At 46.0% G+C, this 26,528-nt stretch overlaps 1 protein-coding gene across 19 annotated transcripts in view; it reads right to left on the minus strand.

Moving 5' to 3' along the window:
- Positions 1 to 26,528, minus strand: part of LOC138488440 (apoptosis-inducing factor 3-like) — a 1,275,087-nt gene that overhangs the window by 509,005 nt on the left and 739,554 nt on the right. For all 19 annotated transcript variants that reach the window (XM_069615395.1, XM_069615389.1, XM_069615394.1 and 16 more), the window contains one exon: positions 21,646 to 21,755. In XM_069615395.1, the coding sequence (XP_069471496.1) occupies positions 21,646 to 21,755 (110 nt within the window). The remainder of the gene's footprint in view (positions 1 to 21,645; positions 21,756 to 26,528) is intronic.

The raw sequence follows: 26,528 nt of genomic DNA on the forward strand, positions 1-26,528 counted from the left end.
AGCGGTCTACGGAGGTCCGCTTTGAAGTTATGGGAATATGCTGCAAATAACGACCTAAATATCAATCAGGAGAAAACTCAGGTGATGGTCTTTTCAAATAAGAAGATTGCACGACCCAGATTAATACTGCATGGAACAGAAATTAAATATACCCAGCAATACAAATACCTTGGGGTTGAAATTGATGCTAAACTGGGCTATAACACCTGCATCCAAATGAGGAAAAATCGGGCAGCTCAAGTAACGTCGTTGATCAGCCAATTTGCACGACAGAACTGTGGAATGTCTCTATGTGGAATCCGTCAAATCTATACACAGGTTCTAACGCCTATGATGGTTTACGGGCTGGAAGCCCTACTGCAAATGGACCTAAGCTGGCTGCAAGTGATAGAGGGGAAGTTCTGGAAAAGAATCCTAGGCCTCCCTCAATCTATCCCAATGGCATTGTTAAGATTGGAAGTTGGGGTCTCCTCCCTAAGGTCCATTGTCCTGAAAAGGAGAGCAGAACTGTATTTAAAGATATCTAAACAACCAGAATCTCGGCTATTAAAAGAATATGGCATGGAAATTACAAAAGAAACCACCAAATGCCATTTGAAAAAAGAGACTGAAGCTCTCCTGTGGACAATATGTTGGACCATGAGTGGAGAGAAGTTCAATGATCCTCAAAAAAAAGCTCTATCCAAAAAAATTGATCTTTGGGATTGGCTAGAAAACTACGCACATCTCGACAAGCTTCCAAAATATAAATTCATACATTACATGCTCTACTCATTCAAGCAAATGCAGCCATATTTAACCCTTAGTCCTTCTAGTAGACTCAGACGATTTCTACTCTTATTGAGGGTTGATAATCTGCCGCTGCTGACCAACAAAAGCAAGTATAACGGCTTATCTTCTACAGAGAGATACTGTAGACTCTGCAAGGACAAGAGATGCAAAGAAACAGCTAATCGTGTCCTAACTAGTTGTGTAAATATGATGGACACTTACTTAGCAAATTACGGCAACTTTGTCCATGATATGGAGTTTGTAGGGGAAGTTTATTTTTGGCACCGCCTCACAAACACTCAAAGTAAGCAGCTGCAGATTGCCACCTTTAGAGTATGGTTGGAAATTGAAAGAACTCTGAACATCTCTGTATTAACCTGTTTAACACCATGGCATTGAGTTCTGCAGAGACTTATGATTCTTTGTTCCATATACCTCAGCATGGGTAATCGCTATTAGTGTTTAAAGATTAGAATAGCAAGAGCTATAAATGTTAAATTATGATGAGCTTAATGGTAACTCAAATTTTCGTTTGTTGTTAGTAATAATATGTAACAAGTAATAGGTTTCTCTTTTTTATTTTTTTCTTCTTATGCGGTTTTCTTTCATTAGTTTTATATTTTATAATGCATTTATATTTGATCTTATATAATTTATAAATATGTGAAAAGGTTAAATATAAACTGTAACACATTATTAATAAATAAATAAAGTATTGAAAAAAGATAAACCGCATATGTCCTACGTTCAGAAACATTTTTTACCGCCGTTGAAACCTGTTAGTGAAGAGATGCAAATTTGTACACGAGATGCGCTTCGATGGATTACGGATGCCGCCATTTCTCCAATCAAAGTGCATGATACGTTTAGTCAGTATACACTAGAAATGCAAAGAAAGGTGTTACAAATTATGGTGGAGTATTTACAGGATGAATGTATGAAGAACAAGATATGTTGTCCCGCTGATTTAATGACATTTTATAAAAGAGCATTTTTGCCTGAAACTGGAACAACTGCTTTTTCACTTGATCTAGCTTTGTTGCTTAATAGACGAACGAATGTAGAAACCCCTAGTTTGCAATTACCCATGAGGGAGGTGCCTCCCATGTTTGTCCCGAAAGTAGAGGTTGCTGCAGAGGGAGTGATTCCAGCGTGAACGATAGAAGCCCTTTATATCGCACAGTTTGTACATGTCCCTTTTTCTAGGCAAGAAGTAAATAATATAAAACAGATGGTCCCTGATATTAGGAAAAACTCGGCAGGATTCTATAAGGAAATTGAATCTGTTTTAAATTCATCTGTTTTTACATTGAGTGACATTGATTTACTGTTTCCCGTGATCCTTCCTGTAGATATATGGAAACAGGTTAGAAATATAAATGACGCGCCGATATTAGGCGATAGCTGGGAGAATTTGATTAAAATTGATAGTGAGAGAAGGCTGGAGAAAAGCCACTGCAAGTAATGTTGGCCTTGCCATCACGAATAATAGAGAAATAGATAACTTTAGTGCCTGAAAAGAGAATAGTTTGGGATAAATTGACTGCTTGTTTACAAGGCAAAGAGGAAGGAGCAACAGATTATTTTAATCGGTTTGAAGAAGTATTTTACAGACTTTGGTGGTCAAGATCTAAGTACCGAACCCGGGAAGAGATTGTTTGTTGATAAGTTTGTGCGAGGGTTGTTACCGAAAATTCACACTTTAATAATGACATCTGAAAGTGCATGGAAAGCGAAATCACAAAGTGAAGTATTACATATGGCCCAATATTATGAGAACAGAGTAAATTCTGAAAAGGACAAGGAACTAAGGGATAAGGAGATTTGAAAACAAGAGTGTTGTTACAGCAAGTGGCGAACAATAATAGAGGTGGTGGGAACGCACCATCTAGAGTCCAATTTGCATTAACGTCCAATATGCAAGGGTGTCCAATAGGGATCAATCAATGTGCCTATTGTAGACAAGAAGGCCAGTGCCCGCAGATACAGAATAGAAATGGGACTATTTCAAGAAGACAGAATAGAGGTCGTCCAGGAATACTAGGGCAGAATCGAAACCAAAAGGGATCACAATTTCAGGATAATCCGGGTAATCAGAATCAACAACGAAACAATACGAATAATGGTGGAAATGTTTTTGATAATCAGTCCAATGCACATTACACTGGCGATTTTACATCAGGTGATGTACTGTTCTACTAGGACAGCCCGGAACAGGGGTTGGAACCAGTACCTATTCCCGTAGACGTGAAAGGGCCCTATGTAGAAACGAAGGTCAGGAATAGGGAGCACATTTTTTTAGTGAACATGGGTGCACAAAAATGTTCAATTGACCATCAGCGGGTTCCAGAAATACCACTGTCCGGGCATAGAAATGTCTCAGTAGGGTTATCAGGTACTCCAGTAATTAGTCCAGTTTCACAACCAGTACCTATAACAATAGATCCATTTACAGAGTCTTGACAATTTGTTTTGACGAGAAATTGCGGCGAAAATTTGTTGGGATTGAATTTGTTGAATAAATTGAATGCGGTCATTTATTGTTCTCCTGATGGAATGCATTTCACGATTTCGCCACAAAAGACTCCTGTTTCACAATTTGTATCTATGCCACTACCGACTGAATCGAGTAAAGTACCGGCTTGTATGTGGGCAGTGAATGACAATGATGTTGGTTGTTTGAAAGTAGAACCAGTAAAAAAAATTTGAAAGAAGGAATTACAATTGCCACGTATTCTGCAATATAAAATTTCGGCTGAGGGAGAAAGAGCGTTGAAATGCATTGTATCAGATTTAATTACAAGAAATGTAATTGAAGAAACTGCTGCTAGTATTGGCAATAGTCCGATTCTCACGGATTTACAAAAAAGGAGGTAATGAAATACCTTGTCATTTTATAATTGATTTACACGGAGTAAATAAAGTGGTTGACCCTTAATTTCCATTAGTCCCGAATGTGACTACAATTTTGACTATAATTCCAGCATCTGCATCGTATTTTGGTGTAATTGATTTGAATTGATTTCCCAGTGTATCAAGATAGTAGATATTGGTTTGCTTTTACACTAGCTAGGAGGATGTTAGTTTACATTCACACATATTCCACAGGGTTACACTGAAAGTCCAAGTATTTATAGTAGAGCACTGAAGGAACAACTTGACATGCTTGAATTACCTACAGGATGCGTATTGTTACAATACATTGATGACTTACTCATAGCAGCAGACAGAAGATATTTGTAAAGAAAGCACTGTTGCCTTATTGACACATTTAGCGGCACATGGACACAATGCTTCACTAAAGAAATTCCAGTATTGTCAAAATGAAGTGGCCTATTTGGGCTACCTCCTTTCGAAGAAGGGAAGAAGATTGACACCAGAAAGAATAGAAAGCATCTCTGATATGCCTATTCCAAGCACTCAGAAAGAAGTCAGGGCTTTAATTGGCATGGCTTCATATTGTAGGCAGTGGATTGCTAACTTTTCGATTATTGTGAAACCAATAGTTGCATTGACAAAGAAGGATGTTACTTTACACCTTTGCCATGGAATACGGAATGTCAAAAAGCATTTGACCTGCTCAAAGCTACATTATGTTCAGCTCCAGTTTTGGGCACGCCAAATTACAACAAGAGTTTAAAGTTATTTGTGCATAAAAACAATGGGTGTGCTTTGGCTGTTTTGACTCAGGAACACACGGGGAGAAATAGACCATGCGGCTACTTCTCTTCCACGTTAGATCCTGTTGCATGTTCTTTGCCATGTTGCTTACGAGCTGTTGCAACAGCCGCTGCGTCAGTAAAACAAACCGACGGAATGGTTTTAGGCCACGCTTTAACCGTAATGGTACCTCATTCAGTGGACGTTCTTTTAACTAGAACGCAGATGCAACATTTCACATCAGCCAGATTAACAAGGTATAAAATTGTCATTTTTGCACCGCATATTCAAATTAAGAGATGTTGCGCTTTAAATCCGGCAGAGTTAAGGCCTCCTCCCAGTGAAAAAGGGGGTGAAAAACAATTTTCACATGATTGCTTAATGGTTACTGAACAAGAGACAAAATGAAGAATTGATTTTACCGATACTCCACAGAAAGGGCCAGATGGAGAACTGTTTTGTGACGGTTCTTGTTTTAAATGACCAGATGGCACATCAACTGCTGCTTACGCCATCACGACACTGAAAACTATTATAGAGGGCAAGCGAATCCCATATAACTCAGCACAAGCGCATAAATAATAGCATTAATAAGAGCAGGTGAAATTTCTGCAAACCTCAATGTAAACATATATACTGATATATACTGACAGTCAGTATGCCTTTGGGGTGGTACACAATTTTGGTCGATTATGGGCTAAAAGGGGTTTCCTGACATCACATGGAACCAAAATCCAACATGGCACTTTGATAGTGAGACTGTTGTCAGCACTTGCGCTTCCTAAGCGATTAGCAATAATGAAATGTGAAGCACATAAAAAAGTAATATGTAATGTAGGAAAGGGAAACACATTTTCAGACAAAATTGCGAAACCAACTGTCACTGATTTGCACACAAAAATGTATGTCGAAAAATTAGGAGTGTCCTGCATGATAGAAAATGGAATTGAAACAGTTAAAGAAATACAAGAAGAAGCTACTCTATATGAAATAAAAAAAATGGTCTGAGGGTCCAGCAGAATTAGATTCTGAGGGTTGTTGGGTGGACAAACGAAATAACCGATGGATGTTGCCAAATGCCTATGTAATGGCAATGGTCGCTATGGCTCACAGTCCATATGTGCTAGAAAAATGATTCAGCACCTGGATTCTGTATGGCAGAATTCGCACATCAGAAAAACTGCTGAAAGATTGGTTCAGAATTGCATGACATGTTTACAACATAACATTGGGAAGGGAACAGTGACACCAGTAGGAAGTTTTGACCCACCGTCTATGCCATTTGAAGTCATCCATTTTGATTTCATAGAAATTGAGAGGTACCAAAACTATAAGTATGTCCTCGTAGTAGTCTACGCATTCAGGAAATGGGTAGAGGCCTATCCCCTGAAAGATTGTACAGCTATGTCCACAGCTAAATCCATGCTAAAAGAGTATTTTCCCCAATTCGGACTACCCTGTGTCATATGGTCAGATAAGGGCCCACATTTTTTGCGGCCGTGATATAGCAAATTTGCACAGGTCTCCAAATTGATAAGCGATTCCATTCGGCCAGACACCCGATGAGTGCCGGTTTGGTAGAACGCCAAAACGGTATCTTGAAAAACAAGCTGAGCAGAATTTGCAAGGGGGGCAATTTGAAATGGCCCGATGCATTACCACTAGCTTTACTACATGCGAACAGCTGTACAGGAAAGGGCTGGTCTCTCTCCACATGAAATTGTTATGGGGAGACCAGCCAATGTGCCTCATCACGAGTTGGGCGGTAATGCAGCGGTTTTCCCGTTGAGCCTAATTAGCGCTAATGCCAAGCCCCCCGCGGGTTGTCCGCCAGATCACGAGTTTGCGTGCACGTTGACAGGGACATGGCGGTAGCGCAAATAGCGCTCAACGGGAAAAAGGCCCAAGAACCCGTAAATCCAGTGCACCGTGCGCTACCGCCATACTGCGCTAATAGCGCACGCCATAAGCGCGCAGGAAACGCGTCACTGCCGAATGGGAAATAAAGCAGCGGCCATCTTGGAAATCACAATCCGTTGGATATCACAGCCCCTGCAAGCCATTCACCCCTGGGAAGAGTGAATTATGTCACATGAGCGCACTAGGGGCAAGCCAGCCATGAACAGGGTCAGGAAGGCAAAATGTAGTGACCAGGAGCTGGCCGTACTGGTGGAGGAGGCAGAGATCCACCATGATGAACTGCAGCAGCGCAAGAAAAGTGGGCAGTGCCGTCTACAGATCTGGCGGAACATCAGCCAAAGGGTGTCTGCAGTGGGGCACGTGCCCCGGGATGGCGAGGACTGTTGCAAGCACCTCAATGACTTGCGTGTGAGAGTCTGCGGCATACTCTCACAGCACAGGAGTGCAAGCAGGGGCAGTGGAGGAGGACCGCCACCACCACCACCACCCAAACTCTCACCCTGGGAGAAGATGACTGCCCTAATCGACATGGGCACCGTAGAGGGAATTGGTGGAGCGGATGCAGGCACTGGTATTCAGCCGACTGCAGGTGAGTCCCACCCCGAATGCATGCATCTGAAAGGACCACACATGCAGACCCTGAGTGAATGAATATGATGAAATGTGTGTGAGGCACTGCAGACACCCATAACTGAGCCCTTGAACCATTGAACCGAAGTACCGCCTAGACTCCCCTGCAAGTGCTGTGCATCAATACAAGGGGCAGGGGACAGACATCCATAGCCATGGGACAGCTACGTAGAGTGAGAGTGTGCATGAATACACCCCCAGGACCTTGAGCATGGTGCATCCCAATCCCGCATGTGATGATGGCACACCAACATTTCCATGCATTGTGTGTTCCTCCACACTCACACATTCCACCAATCACTAAATGGAGATTGAACAAAATGCAAGTGCCATGCATAATTGATACTGCCTACAATCCCACTTGATGGCATGAACTGCTTGATACTTATGTAGGTTGCCTTGAACTCAATCTGCACCCTATGTACCCCACAGGCACACGGCGAACTTCACGGGATGACGATGAGGAGGCCACTCCATCACAGCGCCCGAGGCAGCGTACCAGCACCACCACCCCACAAAGGGGCCGCACGGAAGGGAACCAATGCCGGACCCATCCCAAATCACCACAACGTAGCTGTCATGATCTCTGCTTCCAAAAGGTCAGGGTTTTCCCAACTTCCTTGGAAGCAGATCCATAACCCAGGTTCCGAGTGCCAACCAGTCCCAATTGGGACCTTTTGGACCCAGTCCTGGCGCCAGTGGCACCAGGCTCATAAATATGCCCAGTCCCAGCGCTGGAAGCGCCGGGCTCATAATGCTTGGGTGGACTTACCTGCAGCAGACCATGCTGCTTACTTGCCTGCCAGTTGAGCCTCTGATCCTCTTCTGTTTGGAACTACTTTTCCTGTTGGGTGGGGCAGGAGCCACTCCCTAGATTCAGAACACTGGAACTCTTCTGGAAAGCAGGAACTCTTTTCTTACCTAGGCGTGGCTGTGGAAGGAGACACCTAAGCACTACAGGAGGCTATTTAAACCACACCCGATGGATGAATCTTGCTTTGCGTTATTCTGCATCCTCTGAAGCAGAACGCTCATCGTGTCTTCTGCATCTGATCCTGGGCCTAAGGAAAAAGGCTTACCATCCTGAATCCAGTCTTCAGCAACACCTATAAAGACAAGAAAGAACAGGTTAGCATTACGGTCTTCAGTGACAGCTCTTCACTTACCTGGTCCATCGGCTGTCTCCAACGCCTCGGGCTGCATTCCGGCATCTGAAAGACAAAGGCTTACCTACTCTTCGTGCGCTCCGGAGGTCTTCACACTGCATTCCGGCATCTGAAAGACAAAAGCTTACCAACTCTTCGCACGCTCCGGAGGCCTTCGGCGCTGCATCCCGCATCTGAAAGACCAAACAAGGTGCGTTTAAAGACATTGGGGAACTTTAATACTCACGTGCCATTACTCCTTTCCACATCTAACCCAGTGGGTATTCCGGCACCCTGCAGCCGCTCCGAACTTGTACCTGCAAAATAAAAAGACAGTTAGAGCGCACCGTGAAGCAGGCAACAAGCGCTTACTTACGTGCTTCCAGGCGCTTCTATTCATCACACGGGCTCCATCTTCAACTCACTTCAGCCCGTCATCCGTCATCGCCGGAACCCTGCAAAACAAGAAACATCATTACTAAAGACTTTAAAGACATTAGGATTACTCGAAACTTACCGTTCGTGCAGTAAACGACGGACAGCAGTCCTCTGAAGTCAAGAGGCCTGCTCCCCTTATCCAGCGAAGAAACTGGTTACAGCACCCTGCCCCGAGGCAGATGGAGAGCACGGCGTTCACTTACCTAAGGTGAGAGCGTTAACCTTTGGGGTTCTACAGGAGAAGAGAAAGGGAAGAAGAGAGAGACATTAAATAACCCAGTTCCTTAATCCCATATTTTCTATCTGCAGACATCTTACCCTTCAAGTCAGACATACAGTGCACAGAGGTCCAGCCCAAAGAGCCAGCCGTGTGTTACACATCACCTTTGCAGATACGGTATACGCCCAGTCAAGACCGGCGCCTCTACGGGAATCAGGTGAGCGTTACAGTAGCCCAACCAGACCGCTGCAGCACCCACATGGCCGCAGGGTGTCAGCGCCTAGCTCACTCCAAGCCACTATGCAGACTTCTGATGCAGAGGGAGTCACCTGTGGGTCAGAGCCCAATGTGGGAGTGACACCTCCAGCTGCGCATCAGGCAGGACATTTGCATTCCGCTGGAAGCAGCGACACCACAGGGGACCCCAGGGCCAGTCACACAGGGAGAACAAACCCCACATGTGTATGTGCGTTGTGTCCGCACACCAGAGCCAGATGTAGACACACCATCATATGGCAGCCCTGAAGACCGGCACTCAGAGCCCGGCAGCCCCATCCAAGCCGCCAACATGTCCCCATGCAGCCCCCCCCCCCCCCCCCAACAGCGCACAAGTGGCAGGCCAGTACCTGCCACACCAGGGGTACCTTTCGTCACGGGAGGAGCTGTGATGGGACTTCTGGACATAATTGAGGCCAAACAGGCAAAAGTGGAATCCATGGCTAAAGTGCACAGCCGGCACATCAAGGCCATCAGCGCATCCATACGGCATGGCTGCAAGTACATTGCCCGAGACAACGCACGCACACGCAGAGTGGTGGAGCAATGCACCTCAGCCCTGACCGGTTTTGGCCAAAGGGTACGGGAGTTGTGCGAGGCAGTATCTGCACTCGCTGAGCAGACAAGGGAAGCAAACAACCTTCTCCGTCAGCATCTGCAGGCAACCGGGTCAGTCCCATCAACCTCCACTACACCCACGGAGGGATCCCATGAGCCTTCTCCTAGGAGCCGTTCATTGCGCCACCTGAGATCCTGCACACCAGAGGGGCCAGGACGTGGAAAGCGCCCGCGACCATCATAGTTGGACATGGCATTGTTGTGGGTGCCCTGAGAACATGCACCTACCTGCACTGTTGTGGGAAGTTGACTGGGGGGGGGTAGTGTGTTCTGGGTGTTCATTGGGGGAGGAGGGATAGACAATCTTTGAATAAATCACGTTTAAAATTCATACAAAGCATGGACAGTTGTGATTGTGATTAAGTGCTCTTTAATGTTCAAGTGACATGTGCAAAATGTAGCCGTCACCGTATCAAAAAAAATTATCAATCAACCCCTGTCTGGCCAACCTCCCCTCCCTCAGCCCATTCCTGTGTGCACGTGCAACACCTTCTGGCACATCATCACCTTCACTCCCATCCTCAGATGGCTGCACATGAGCATCCGGGGGCAGTGGCACATTCCTGCGACAGCAAATGTTGTGCAGCATGGCACATGTCATAACAATTTTTCCAACTTTTTCTGGTGCATACATCAATGCCCCTCCTGTACGAGCTAGGTACCAGAAGCATGCCTTCAGTAGTCCAAATGCCCTCTCCACGCAGATGCGTGTAAGTCCATGGGCAATGTTGAATGCCCGCTCAGCTGCAGTGTAGGGGACAAGGTAGGTTCAGTGGCTGCACAAGGCTCAGTCATCAGTCAGTGACATTTTCAGCAGGATCAAGTTTGTGTCGAGAAGGTCATGCTATCTCATTGCAATGTTGGCATCCAACCTTTGACTTCCAGGATATGCATGGTGTGAGGTTGCCATACAGCTGTGTATCTATGCATTTGTGAGTTATGTGCATCACCCTCATGTATTACATGTGGCCCACCTGCTCACTTACATTGTGGAGTGTGCTGTGCTAGGAGCAGCATTGAATCAATGGAGTACTCACAACTTGCTACGCCTCTGTTTCTAAATGTAACAGTACTCTGTCCCTTGTCACTGGAGGAGGGCACCCTTCCATCTGCTTATGCATGCGACAAGTGTTTAGCCCATGTGTCATTGGCACTCCCTTAGGCTGTTATTGCATTTGCTGGTTGCCACTATTATGTACTGTTCTCCAGGCATGTGATTGGCCAATCATGGGTCAGTTTCAGGGATGTACATTGTCAGACTACTTATGTGTAGTGCTTTTGTGGATGTGCCGACTTTTGTGTAACATTGGCATGACTGTCGGGTGGCCAGGGTGGGGTGTGTCTACTGTGTCAGGGTGGGAAGCTATACTGCAACACACACAGGAGGCTTTGTGGTAGTAGGCCTACCATATGTGACTGTGCTGCCACATGTCTTTGACATCCTGAATGGGTTTGTTCTGCTTTGTTGGACATGTCCAAGGGTTCTCGTGCAAGGTACATGCATGGAAATGTTCAGTGATGGTGCTGCCTATTGCCATGCAGGGATTTCACTGAGTGTGACCAGCCCCATCAGATGTAATTCAACATGCATTACGGAATACATTTGCACTCACCCAGCATCCATGTGTTTTGGCCTTGGTGCCTTTCCATGTACGCTGGCAAGGTACTGTTGCGCAGGACCATGGAGTCATGAGTGGATCCTGGTAGCAGCCACAGCAGTGGCTGAAGGTGAGGTCAGGGCTACATGTCATCTGCACATTCAGGGAATGGTAATTTTTCAGGTTTCTGTACCTCATGTGCCTGGGGTGGTACGAGTGCTACATGTGTGCAGTCCAGGGCTGCTATTACATTCGGAACTTGAGCAATGGCATGGAATTGACCCTTCAGCTGGTTCACCTGTGGCTGGCAATGCAATGTGCTCATTCACATGTATCAACAGTGCATTCAGCACCTGTCCCAGCATGGCACTGAAGGTGGACTGGGCCATGCCGTGCATCATGGCAAAAAGTGTGTTGGTAGCTGCCAGTCCCGAGGAATTGTAGCACGGACACAAGCTTCACAAGCGGCGGTATTGCTGTGCTGATGGCTATACGGCTGCCGATGTCAGCCTGGATTGTGTCCAGCAACTGGGTGATGGTTGCCCTGTCCAGCCTATATTCGGTCACCAACTGACCATCAGTCAGGGACCAGGGTGTTGGCCTGGGCACGGGGATGGCTGGCCGCCTTGCTGGTGCTGCTCTCCTCATCCTTCTCATTCCCACCAAACTCGTGATGAGGCCCAAATGTCTGGAACGTGCCCCAGCCAAAATGTTTGACGGACATTGAGTATCCATTGCTTATTGATTACTGCCTACAGTTAACTCAAAACTTGCGTTTGATTCATCAGCAGGTGCAGGAGGCTCTTCCTGGCAGATATACAGGCCCAGGACATTGTCTGCAGCCTGGTGATTGGACTTTGGCGAACATTTTTGAAAGAAAGTCTTCACCTGCATCGCGTTGGACGGGACCTTTCCAGGTGCTACTGGCACGCAGACTGCAGTCCGAGTGAATGGACGGAAACACTGGATCCACGAAACACACACGAAAAGAGTGCCGTTTCCTTTGCCACATGAGAAAGAGACTGATGATCCTGACGTCGAAAGCAAGACAGCTGTACCTGATCACAAAGATGATATCGCCGAATCGCCGTCAGAAGTGCTTCCTAAATTCAAGACAGGGCCTGGGGTGATTCCTGCGAAAATCGAAAGGCCGAAGTTGCCTCAACATTGCTCATCATCACTCATTGCATCACGAAATGGCACTGATCCTGCATCTGGAAATGAGAGTGCATTGTTTATCGATCATGCTGTACCTGGAGCCGTAAGGTGCAATCTACGTTCATGAAACCGGAAGTGATCAGCTTTTGTTTCGCCTTTGTCTGTCTCACGGATGAGCTGGGAATGGAGGCCTAGGGAAAAGGAGCATATGAGCTGTATCAGTTGAGAGCTCCGACACACGGTTTCCCGGTGCTACCATTGAAAGTGAAGGTCATTTGCAACCTGGCATGGACAAGCGGGGGCAAAATGATACCGACACTATAAACAAGCGGGGGCAAAATGATACAGACACTATAAAATTGCTTCTTGCTCCTGCTTTTGGATCTCTGTGAAAGTCAACATTAGCTTGCTGTTATCTATAAGCAGGCTAACCTGGAATGGCCTGAACTTTTGTTGCTAACGTGTGTTGCTGTGGAGAACTTTTCCAAAGAACACTGAAAAACTTCTGCTGAAATAAACATTATAGACGATGCCTATATTCGCTCCTGCCTGCACCAATGCTGTCAATGTAAAGATGGACATTAAACCTACTCCAAGAAAGACTTGGTTTAGAAAGAATAATATGCGTTTGATTATGATACCGCTTTGCATTTTAATTACACTAATCCCAATGTTTGGGTATCTGGAAACTCTGCATCCCTTAAAATCTCTTGTCTGCTACCAATGCTCCTACAATGAGCAGCCTGGTACATGTGCTCTCATATACTCTTCCATCACAAGAAGTGAAACATAGCAAAGGATATGACAATAACACATTACTGCTGATTATGAATATGACTCATGCTATCCTGAATAGGTCCAATTGTTGGGTTTGTTCCCATTTACCCCAGCATGGAGAAAGAGGAATGGGTTGGTATGTACATCCTTTACCGCTTAATACTTCTTGTTATGCATCATTAAGAGCGCTATTTTTCGGAAATGGAATGATAGTGTCACTGGACAATTTGATGGAATGAATATAAATGAATTTGAAATATTTGTATTGGAACCGTTGGGTGGTTCCGTATTTACAAGCAGAAGAAAAGTAAAACCGGTAACAACAAGTCCAATAGATACTCTCTAGGCCTTACCAGTCCCTAATCACTTTTAAAATGGCTCCGGTAGGAAACAAAGATGCTGTGCCTCCCTCATATACTATTAATCATAGTCCACATTCTGTCCCATTTTGCTTACGGAAAAAGGGTTACCACCCAGTGGGAATTTTTACCAGATGTATGAATACTGCTGTGCTTGAACAAGAAGAAAAAACACTATATATAGGAGGTTCTGTTTATTTTATATGTGGAGATCAGGCCTATCCATGGTTACCTAGAAAGTGGGAAGGGACCTGTTATTTAGGGATACTTTTACCTGGTGTATTTCTTGCCAAATACTTCTGAATTAGCAAAAATATCTAGATCTCGGCCACGACGAGATGACACTGCTGGGCAGATTGCTGGTGATATAGCGAAATCATTTATACCATTTTTGGGGAAAACAATAAATTCATGGAATATAAGTAAATTATCCAGGGTGTTAGAAAAAACAATAAATGGAACCACTGATATACTCTATAATTTGACATTGAAACAAAAAGCAATTAGACTGGTTGCATTGCAAAATAGAATGGTGCTTGATATTATTTTGGCTGATCGCGGAGGAATATGCAAATTGGCAGGATCAGCGTGCTCTGTATTTGTAAGTGAATCCTCCCCTACGATATTTGAAGCAATTAAAAAATTGCATGTCCTAAGCTCCGAAATTCATTTCCCCACAGGTGGTTGGAATCTGAATATAAGTTCATGGTTTTGGGAACTGCTACAATCATGGGGATGGAAACTAATTGCAATCTTGGTTATGATATTTGGAATCCTCATATTCTGCTGTTGATGCATACAATGTCTACCAGTCCTCTGCTCCCGAATCACAAATGAGTGTGTACATGTAATCAGTACGAAAACTCCTCCTCACATGATAAGTGGTGGTACACAACACGAAACTGAAAAAATAAAAGAATTTATGGCAATTAATATTTCTGATGACGATTATAGCGATAAGAGTAGTTTGGAATTGGACACGTGGTCCGATGAAAATGCGATGTATGGATGATGCTATTGGCTTCAGGCCAAAAGGATGGTTTGTTAGACCAGAAAAGTAATCCCATAGTCGAATGATACATATAGTATGATGGCCAGAAGCAAATCGCATCATGTTCCAAACATTGCAATCCAAGAATCATCAGTGTAACCAAAGGGCGTCTATTTTGTGAAATGTCGGCCATTTGCTTTTTTTTGCTTTGTTCTGTTAAACGCTTTGCAAACATATTCTATGCTTTAGAATCGCACACAGTGCGAGGCCACGGCTTGAACTCAAATGCTAACAGACAGGAATGTCAAACTACAGATATATAATTATTTTCCTCTCTCACTAAGTCCTTGAAGTCGAGCAGAAGCTGCATCTAAATCAGTTAGTCCAGGTGCCAGTTTGTCTTGCAAGCACTGTTGTTAAAGGCAATTAAACATGAATTATATTCTCCTAGCGGTGCTCCTACGCGGAGAAGGGTATTCTCTGCTTCAGAACTATCTGACCCTTAGCTCATGAGCCGCAATACACAGATAACGTAGTATGGAATGTTTCTCTGCTCAGAACAAGATATCCTTACCGGGCCAGAGCTCCATGTTCCTCATAACAGAAAGCTGTTTCTGCTGCCTTTGCTAGAATAACAATGTTTAGACTGAATGAAGATTTGTCATAACGTGTCATAATTGTCAATCACTGAACCCTAGCCTGTATGACATGTATGAGGGCGGGTCGAATTGCATTTACGAAAAGATACTGTTAATGTATATATATTGCTGCTTGAGTGCTGTTCGCGCTCTCTCGCATCTCACAGTGTTTGGGAACACACGTCGTGAGGCGTTGAGACCCAGTCGGCCGACTGAGAAACTTTGAATAAAACCAGACTTGTTTGGAAAACGAACCTCGCGTCTGACGTGTCATTATAGTATATGGTTATTGTGCCTTAGTTTCCATATGCAGTCTTTATGGCCTAGCACAAGGGGGAGGCATTTCCCCATGAGGCTAGGGCAGTGCAGCTGCTACCCAACAGGATGGTTTATTGTGGGAGGACCTCATGGGATTGACTGCCTTTCTGGGCACATGGACGTTCACCAAGGGTACAGCCCATCGAATGGTGTCACTCCCCGATGTTCCCTAACCCTCTGCAATGTTCAGGACCACTATATTGATGGACCCTATATACCATTGTAAACAAGGAGATAAAGCCAAAAGTACTAGAACAAGTAAGAACATAGGAAACAAAGATCAGTGACTGTGTTAGTACTGGTATGAGGTGGCCCAGTGGAGGCATGAGGATTCAATCACCAACAGAGTTAAAAGACTTTTGCAATTCGCATAGGAGGAACTGGATACAAAGTATAAAAAGCAACAAAGGACAATCAGATGTGGCAAGCCCGGCCACAGAGTCAAATGCAGCCATGAGAGTAAGCAGGTGCAGCAAATCTTCAATGTGGGAGATTCGAATCCTGCTGGCAAGCCAGCGAGAGAAGGACACAAAATGCTGGTGAGCAGCTGTGCGAGTTCTCTGCTTGGTCGATCGGTGCAGACCCGAGCTCACGACCGAGAGAAGGAAGTAAGCTGGGCTGTGCAGAGGGATGCCACACTGCAGATCCTGACATTGAGCGAAGCCCGAAGAGCCGACAGAGCAGATCCCAATCTAAGGAAGCCCCAGTGAATTACCTAAAGTCCAGTGATACAAGTGTACCAAAAAGGTTGTAGAACTGCCAGTTGGGTGGGGGACAGAGTAGGAAGGAAGGGAACAACATGCAATACATGTTTTAAGGGTTCCAGTCATGCTGGTTCACAACCAATTGAGTTGAAACTGATTTTAGTTTAGCTGTAACTGATATTGGGTGGTAAAATGGAGAAGTGTGCTTTAACTTCACAAAGAATTGCTCCTATAAAGGTGAAAATGGTTGAAAAAGTAGTGGAGCTGTTAACAGTGAAATATAAAAGTGGTGGAACACCGCTCCTGACCGTTCATGCTCACTTCGACCACTGTTAAAGCCCCAAGAAGGTAAGGGAGGTATGGGAGACCCAGCGGGGACGTGGGAGCAGAAGGGAGAGACGCTCAAACAGATTTCCCTCGGCCCAGTGAGACAACCAGTTACTGGGCCTAGTCAGTGTCAGTCGTGCCTTCAGTACCATCTTCCTTGTGTCAGTGGCAAACAACCCCACTGACCACCAAGGCAAGGGTCAGAGACCCTACCACCAATACGAGCGGGGTTGAGGACCCTAATCAGAGCCCAAAAAATTATCAGTGGCAGAGATAAGATCACTGACCGCCAGGGAAGGTTCAGGGACCCTAGCACAAACACGAGAAGGGTCAGGGACCCAAACAAGAGTACCAGACCCAAAAGCAGATACTGACAGCATCAGAGGAAATCCGTCCTCATCACAGTTGGAAAGAGAACCACTGAACACCAGAGAAGGGCCTGACACTCTAACAAGACTTGGGATTTTGCTAAAAACAAGCCAAAGTGGCAAAGTATTGTATTGTTTTGATTATTTATATAGCCCCTATAAACAATGTGTTTCAAAGTGCTTCAAGGCAGGAAGGGAACAAGGAAAAATACAGTGACATTCTTGCAAGTCCTTGATACATTCAGAATGTGAAAATAACTATTGTAATCAGCCTGGGGACGTTTCAGATAAGATGGTGCAAGAGCTTTTGACAATGATAATAAGGGGAAGGGGGGTTGGAAGGAGAATGAGACAGACAAGCAGCTACATTACTATGCCTGACGACAATTGAGGTTGTGCCGGAATGTAATATATGGGCAAGAGAGAGGGTGTTGGAATAGAGGGAGAAGGGGAAGAATAAAACAAGCGACTATCATACTAGGCCTGACGACATTTCACATAGTGCTGGAGGGGGAGAGGGAGGAGAAAACAAATGAGGGAGACAGAGGGTGGGGGGGACAAACAAGCTGCTATCACAGGGCATGAGAGATTAGTGATAGAGTAAGAGCTATTGACAATGCTAAGGAGGGAAGGAGAATGAGACAGACAAGCGGCTACATTACTACGCTCGACAAAATTGGGGTAGTGCCAGACTAACAATAGTTTGGGGGCTGGGCGAGCGAGAGAGGGGGTTGGAGTAGAGGGAGAAGAAGACCAAGGCAAGCGCCTATCATACTAGGCCTGACAACATTTCAGATAGTGCTGTGGGGGTGGGGGAGAACAAGTAAGGGAAGGGGGAGGGGACAGACATTTGATGCTATCATACTAGGTCGGTACAATTCTGATAGAGTAAGCGCATAGAAGAAAGAAGGGAGGGAGGGAGAAGGAAGAGGAGGAAGAGCAGTGAATAAAACAATGAAAAAGAACAGAGAAGCAGAGGGGAGAGCGAATAAAGTTGCAGAGGTCAGTAAAACACATGGGGCCTCATTACACGGATGGCGGTAAGGGTTTACCAGTATTTTACCGGTACCAGTAAATCCTTACCGCCTTACTACGAGGTCCCTTTGCGGGTTGGGGAATTTAACGCCTGCTTTTTGCAGGCGTTAAAAACCAACCCGCAAAAGGACCAGGGAGCTAATTTGCGGTACCGTAATTAGCGCCTTCCCCATTCCCATAGAGCCCTATGGGGCAAAAATGGGAATGGGGAAGGGCAATGGTGGAAGGGGGAATTACCGCCCCGCCAACCTTGCAATAGGGCGGTAATTCCCCTTTCCACTAAGGCGGTGCCCGTATTTTACCAGCATGAACCATGGCGCTAAAAGCGCCATGGTTCACCGCCATCCGTGTAATGAGGCCCCCAGTGTTGCAGGGAACAGAAAATGTGAGCAAGGATTCAAGATGACGATGCACACAGCATGGTTAAGGGCCACACCCGAGTACGAGATCCAGGGGAGGACCAGCATGAGAGTTGAGAGGGTGAAGCAGCAAAAGTCAATGTGTCCACAAAGTCAAATCCAACCGATGGAAACAGGTCTGTGATGGTGAAACCATAGTGAATCAAGACAACGCCAACAATGGTTAAGAATAAAGGAGGGGTAGGAGAAGGCAAAGATATCAGGCAGTGCTGGGGGGGGGGGAACGGATAAGAATGGGGGGCAAACTGAAATCACTGGAGACCCGGAAGGGGGTGGGGGGCACAGCAGACATCATGGGGGACCGGAAAGGTGGTGGGGGGCACAGCAGACATCACAGGGGACCAGGAAGGAGGTGGGGGGCACAGCAGACATCACAGGGGACCAGGAAGGAGGTGGGGGGCACAGCAGACATCACAGGTAACCAGGAAGGGTGGGGACTGCATAGCATACATCACAGGGGACCAGGAAGGGGGTGGGGGCACAGCAGACATCACGTGGGACCATGAAAAAGGTGGGGGGCACAGCAGACAACATAGGGGACCAGGAAGGGGGTGGGGGCACAGCAGACATCACAGGGGACCAGGAAGGGGGTGCGGGCACTGCGTGCTGCGTTCAGACAGCGGACAGGCTGCAGACAGGGGCCTTAGGAGTGTGCCTTTGTGAGCATGCCGGCTAAAGCCTGCCGGTGCCCCGTAGGCCAGCATAAGGAAGATAAGCAGCCAATGCCAGAGCAGGATAGAAGAAGGCACACCGAACACACTGCCTAAGCAAAGCATAGTGCATCAAGCTGAAAGCAGTGAAAACAAACTGTACCAAATAATACAAGGAGATGGGAATCATTATCCTAGTATTAAATCAGGAGGATTAATAAAGAAGCCAGAGGAATAGACACATTTCCCCTGGCCTTGTGGTGAACTGTACCAAGCCAAACCAGGAGAAGGGAATCAATTACCTGGTACCGAAACAGCTGTATTAAAGACGCCAGGGGAAAGGAATAATTCCCTCAAGTCTTGTTGTGAACTGTGCCACGTCATATTAGGAGAAGGGAGGCATTCCCTTGGTCCTGAACAGAGTTGAGCTGGAGACACCAGGGGAACGGAGTCATTCACCCTGTTTTTATTGGAAATTGTACAGACCTACACCAGGAGAAGAGAGCCATTCTCCTGGAGGTGGCATTGTATAAAGACTAGGTGAAACCAGCAATTCAGGGGAGGGGAGTCATTCCCCCTGGTATTTTTGGTTGCGAGAGAGGGGAGCCATTCTCCTTGAAGAAGGAACTTTGTTAGTTTATCTTTTAGTAGTAGCAGGAGGGGTAGAAGTAGGTTGTGACACAGAACGGTGGAGATTAATTTGATGGACATTCTGACAAGCCCTTTAGTATTAGTTTCGAAGCAGGGAAACCCCTATTACACGTTAGGGATAGTGAGGACCTTTTTCATACATAAATAAATAAAAGTGTATGACCAAAACCATGGTACATTTGTGTCAGCTTCCTTCTTCGACATCCTTACAGGAGGCACTGAGAAGGGGGGGAGGCACCCGGGACCACACGCATTAATTGGAAGCAAGCGAAAGGTTGTGTGCGGACCATTGAGAAAGCACAAAGGTGCATATTGGGAGATACCAACGAAACGTATTGATAATATTGGTCATGGGGCATTGAGCAAGACCGAGTATCTATATGTGAAATACCAAGCAGCTTTGTCATCAATACTGAATGTGAGGCATTAAGGAAGCTTGAATATATCTATTGGTGGAGGGGGAAAAGAGAGTTATAACCCATATTGATTGGGGGACACCAAGAGAGCATGAACCTATGGATTGGAGGACACCAAAGAGGGTCATCTCCAACTGTCAAATGAGACATTGGGAAAGAACAAATATACCAACTGTGAGAGATCAACGAAGATCACTAAGTTTGCTTGCTGGTGAACATTCAAATTCTTTAATAACCAAATGTGAAAAGCGAACAGAATTAAATCCCAGTATCAATGCGAGAAACCTAAGAAGAAGACAGAGGAACCCAATGGTGAGACCCAAGTACTGGTGTTGCCACACCAATATTAAAGGGATATCAATCCCCAAATGACGGAGTGTTGACTGTAAAGAATCTGAAGGACTAAAAGTGAGAGGACTAACTGTAAGAGAATGCATTTGGACGAACAGAAAAGAGATAATCGAGGACATTGATAAGTCTCGCACCACCTGGAGTACCAGACCTATGATTATATACCAAGAGTTACAATATCTCATGAAAAAGATAATGTGAATCAAAAATAATAGTCTCGATTGACTTGGTTCCAGCCAAGTGGCATTATCATACTTGTTGCATTTGGATGAAACCCTGAAAGAAAGCTCAGAGACATCCGGCTAAAGGGAAGGTTCCAGAAGATATATATTCTGGCAATTTTGTAGTTATTAGTGCAAGTGGTAGGGTCAGATAGAAGTAGGTTTTTTGTGCGGAGGACCTTTTCTTTGGACTTTGACGATAAACGAGCACCCTTAGTTAGTTTAGTTAGGCAGGGAACATCCCTGGAGCAATAGGGCTAGTTAGGCATTTTCCTTATTATTTAAATAAAATAGTAAAACATTGTACAAGGTGGGTCCGACTCCTCCTTCTGACTCGTCATAGCAGACTTTTCCTGCTGACTATGACCACTGACCATTCTGCTTAAGGAAATTAGTGCTAGAATCAGTCAGGGAGTATAGGACACCATATAGATCATAATTAGCTTCGACTGAAGAAAAGGGTTTGGGCACCCTTAAAACGCAAAACCATAGGAGAGGAGGTCAAGTAACCTCTTGTGAACTGTATGGACTAAAACATTTCCTCCGGACTCCTGAAGGCCTACCTACCAACGTTTGGCAGGAGAGGAATATTTTGGATAAGACATCCTAATTTTTGTTTCTTTTGGGAAGTGCCCAGATTTACAATTAAGTTGGCCCCCACTTGTACACAGACACCGAATATCGTCCTTCTTGGTCCCAGGTTCCCTATGTGACAGCCAGGATCAGTGTAAGCTAGTGAGAATGCAAGCAAAATGGTACATATTTAAGAGGAATTGAGGAGAAAGTAAAAGAAAGTGAAAATGAAAGTGAAGTGGAGACTAAATACAAAGGGAAACAAAAGTGGAAGAGGATGGTGTATAACAGATGCAGCACAGGAGATTGATCTTGGGGACAAGTGTTAATAAAGGAAAGAGACGGAGAAGGCCCAAAATTGAACACTTATTTTTAGAGGAGCTATGTCTTGTAGTGGTTGAGAATGTACTGACCTTTGACAAGCGGAGCTCCATAGTGAGTGCATTTGCTTCCCACAGCACTGAATGTCCCATTGTTCTTCACTAGAAGCACTGGGTGCCCCTCCACGTCAAACTCCCTCATTCTGGAGAGAGAGAAAGAGAGAGAGAGAAAGCAACATTATATGCACAGTGATGGATAATACACAACATTTAGGCCAGAGTGTTTTTGTCCAAGATATTGGGAGTCCTGAGCAATTTATGTTTTTCTTCGTATGACACATGGGTGGATGGTGTGACATTTTCTAAAGTTTTTCTTCTAAGTTTGAAGGTATGAACCTAGAGCTAAAAAGTAAAGGTAAGTCATCAAACCTCAAGTGTGGATATGTCTTACATCATCAAGGAGATCAGTGATTGATGGTCTCTATCAACACTCTCCTGCAGTGTAGAAACCTCTCCCCTTTAGTAACTAGAATTGCAGAGTCATGGTTCACTGATTGCAGGACCTCTAAAATAGAACAGAATTTCGCTCACAGTTCTCAAGGGAAGTTCATCCCCTAATTCACCAGCCGCGCCTCATGCAATTTTAGAATCTCTTTTACAGTCCCACTGGGGCTGGACTAAGTTCCTCAGTCTCCCCAGAGCCAAATAGAGGACATCTACCAGCTAGAATGAACTCCAGGAGGAATTAAGTGCCCTGGTAAACGCTTGAGGGCAGTCTAAGAAATGGAATAGAAGAGTGTACTGCAGGATCTAAAACCGCTGACGTCTGATGAACAATTCAATTTGTTGCGCTCACCTTACGCCTAGATCATCATATCTGTGGTTGTTTTCAAATTGTATCATGTAAGAAAGTATAATGTATTAATAAGGCCCTCTTTGGTGGTTGTGCCATTGCATTTCCCAGAGGTGAAAGCTGCTATCTAGAAAATATATGTCACAAAGGGGAACTGCCTTTCAGTCACCAGGAGAAGAGCAGACACAATGAAAAAGGTGGTAGGATCTGCGGTGGAGGGTGTGCAACAAATACACCCAGGTCAAGGAGCATGAAAGGCGAACAGGAAGGAAAACATCACAGGAACGGATATACACTGGTGTAAATGAAAGCATTGTTCATTGCAGACACTGTAGGATGTATGGGAGAAGTGCTGGTATCAACACTATCCAGGATCCTGAACAAGGTATGTGTATGTATCCGGACACATACGACTACTGATTGAAGGAATAGTTGGAAGCAGGCGGAAAACCAGGCAGTAAGATAACATGTGCAGCGCCATTCTTATGTTCAAAAATGTAATCATGACCAATGAACGTAGTAAAAGGAAATGGGGTTGGCAAAACACACATGTGGGACTAGCAGCAATGAAACCCATCTCTGTGTGCAGACCTATGCAGCGCTGTACATAGGAGGATACATCCAGAGGGAGGTGTACCTGGTAGGGTACAGAGGTAACTGCAATAGGTGGGATGTATGGGGGGGCTGAGGGTGATCAATGGTGGGAGAGAACAAACCGGCCTGCAATTAATGGTAAATGCGGCAGCATTGTCTGCAATGGAATAGCCAACATTCCAATATTCCCTTTCTTTGTTACATTTTGCATCAGGGGAGGTTGTGCAACCTAACCTGGTGTATGCTGCACAATTGGAAGAGCAGAACAACATCAGAGGGCGTGAGCCGTCTTCCGGAGAAGAAGCTGTTGATGACATAACTGTCACGGACGGCACTCTGTTAAGAGTGGCACAGGACACCCAGGAAGGGTTTGGGTGGTTGTGCCGAAGTAAGGTGGACAGATAAGTACACACACAGCTGAAAGAAAACAGAATGAAGAGTAGGCAAGTGTAGTAAGGAAATAAGGTACAACAGAATGGATTCCCTCTTGGGGTGTATGCAGATATAGAAAAGTGTGTTCCACGGACCTTAGGAAAAACTCTAGCCTTCTGCAAAGTTTGCTATAACAGAGGCCCACGCTGTTTGATCATGGCTTGGAACAACAGCTATGGGTGTCTGTAACGCAGAAACGAGACAAGGGAAGGGGCAGAGGTTGCCTGACGGAAACCAACAGACAAGCTCTGTACAAAGGGGTCTACAAACAGTACAAGAGAAGACACTAACAGACAAATCCAGGAAAAAGGAAGTTGATAAGCAAACTAGCAGAAGGAAATGAAGGGAAAGCTGTGTAACAGGATAGGATAGGGATAAAGAACAGAGGGTTGAAAACAAGGAAGAAAGCAAGGGAGCAGCAGTCAGGAAACAGGGGGACTGCAATAACTGAAAGTAAATAATGTAGGTAAACTGTTGTGGATAGCAGAGGACGGTAGGATACAAGGTTGAGAGCTCAGAGGAGCAGGAAAGCAATGAGCAAGCCCAAAGGAGCAGGGCTGTAAGGAAGGGAGCCCAGAGAGAAAGGGCTTAGGGCAGCGGAGTAAAGCAGGCTGCACGGCAAGGAGCCCAGAAGGGCCAGGCAGCAAGGAGTGAGCCCAGGGGAGCAGGGCCGCTGACTGTAGAAGGTTGCAGAGGACTGTAGAGGGCTGCTAGGCTGAGAACCCAGCGGACAAAGGCTGTAGGTAGCAAGCAGCGGAGCGTGATCGGCTGCAAGGTAGGAAGCCCCGAGGACAAGGGCTGTTGGCAGCGGAGAGAAGCAGGCTGCGCGGCAAGGAGCCAGAAGGACCGGGCAGCAAGGAGTAAGCCCAGAGGAGCAGGGCCGCTAACTGTAGAAGGCTGCAAAGGACTGTAGAGGGCTGCTAGGCTGGAAGCCCAGCGGACGAAGGCTGTAGATTGAAGGCAGCAGAGCGTGATCGGCTGCAAGGCAGGAGCCTGGAAGACTAGGGCGGAAGGTAGCAACGGAGCGTGATTGGCTGCAAGGCAGGAGCCCAGAAGGGCGGAGGCTGGGAAGCAGCAGAGCGTGATCGGCTGCAAAGCAGAGAGCCCGGCAGGGCACTGGATCCAAAGCAGGAGTAAGGAGGAACAGCATACAAAGATCCGTAGCTCGAAGCAAAAGGGTGCTGGAAGGACTCTAAATGCAAGAGACTGAGCCCCTGCAGGCAGCAGCTTTTATACCGCCCTGCCCAGCACAGAGGCAGGCTAATTGGTCGCACCTGGATCAGCACACCTGCATACAATCTGCCTCCTCCCTCTCTGTTCCTGAGCTGGTGGAAGCAGAGCTGATCCCTAGGGCTTCTGGGGATTGTAATTCCGATGATGACAAATAGGAATAGCCAGGAATAGATAGTTCTAGCCAAGTGCATTGTGGCAAGTGTAAGGTCCAAGAAGTGAATAGCGGTTGATCCAAGAGTTTTCTGTAGATAAATGAATAACCATTAGTCCATAATGATCGCCAATGTATGTGCCCATGGCGCAGGCATGACAATAACAACTTAGGAGATGATCATGTACATGCAGTTTTTGTAGTGCACATTTAACACTGCTAACACAATGTAAGAGTTCCCCTAATGGGCACACAATTAAACAGTTAAGCTACCTTCTTCTGCCTAGCTCCAGTACCACCTAAGGATTACAAAATCTTCCAATAGACGTGCCCATGTAGACCAGACATCAGTTATAGAAGCACTAAATACCATTGGTGCTAATGATAAGACAATTAAAGTGTGCGTGTGTAACCTTACTTCTAAGTTATGTGACAAATCCAGGGAATTCATCCACTCACCCCAAAGGGGAGCCACCCGCTTTGGAACTGGGGCGGTGAGACAGCTAAGCTTATCACACCCTAAGGAATAGGGCAAGCGGGGTCGCACTGGGGTGACCCCCCCCCCTTTAGGGGAGAGGAGATTCCCCAAAAGGGATATCAGTAATCTTCCCTCTTCTCAAGATCCCAATATCTTCATTGGTTATATGGTCTGTGTGATAACTTAAAACCTCCTGTTAGTATGGGTGGTGTGGTTTCTGACCCTCTGTGTGCACAGTACTCGCCTAAAACGAGGGAACGCTGGAGCAGCCCCTAACCTAATGGAGGGAGAAATGAAGAGCCAATCAGCATTGAAGACAGGGAGAAGAGAAACCTGCAGAGCCAGAGAAAAGCAGGGACCTCCTCCTGGGAGGAGTGATAGGAAGAGGAAGAGCATACACCAGGCGTGGCGACATGGACCGGTGCTGAGCCTGCGGAAACGCTCATAGCCCTGCTGTACCAAGAGCCAGAAGCGTCTGGCCTAGAAGAGCAATGCGGAGCACCTGCTGCCTGGGAAGTGGACAACCACCGAGACGCTGGTTCGAAGGTCACAAAAGAAGCATGTGGGAAGAGAGGGGAAGGTCTGCCCGACATGCACAGCAGAAAAGAACAGGAGAGTTGGTGCCATGTTGGCCGAACTCCCAGACTCTCCCAAGAAACACCGCCCAGGGAACAGAGGTACACAGTGGCTCTGAGAAACCGGGAGAAGAGGGGGGGGGGGGGAAGCCCAACAAAACCCCAAGACGGGCCAGAGAAACCAAACCCCAAGCCAGGGTGAGAGAAATTCAAGGTAGGCTGAGAGACTAGAGATCCAAAGGCGGGATGAGGGAAAGCAAACCCCAAGGTGAGGCGAGGGAAACCAAACCCCAGGGCAGGGTGAGAGACCTGACACCCCAAGGCAGGGAAAGAGAAACCAAACCCCCAAGGAGGGTGAGAGACCAAAGACCCCAAGGTGGGTGAGAGGAACCAGACCTCAAGGTTGGGTGACAGAAACCAGACCCCAAGGTGGGATGGAAGGAACCAAAATCCAAAACCAAAGAACTGCCTAGCAAGAGAGAATGCCAGACTCTTTCTTGGGAAATAATACAAGGAGAAGAGTCAGAGTGGAGGACAAGGGCCAGACGTCCTCACATGAGAACAAAGACAAGAGGCATTAATTGGACTGAATTGAACAGTACAGACAAGAGAAGGTTGGATAGCCGTTCAGCATACTGACTTAAGACTGCACTTTGGTGG

The sequence above is a fragment of the Ambystoma mexicanum genome, chromosome 9, assembly GCF_040938575.1.
Source record: "Ambystoma mexicanum isolate Mex_15411 chromosome 9, UKY_AmexF1_1, whole genome shotgun sequence".
Lineage (NCBI taxonomy): Eukaryota > Metazoa > Chordata > Amphibia > Caudata > Ambystomatidae > Ambystoma > Ambystoma mexicanum.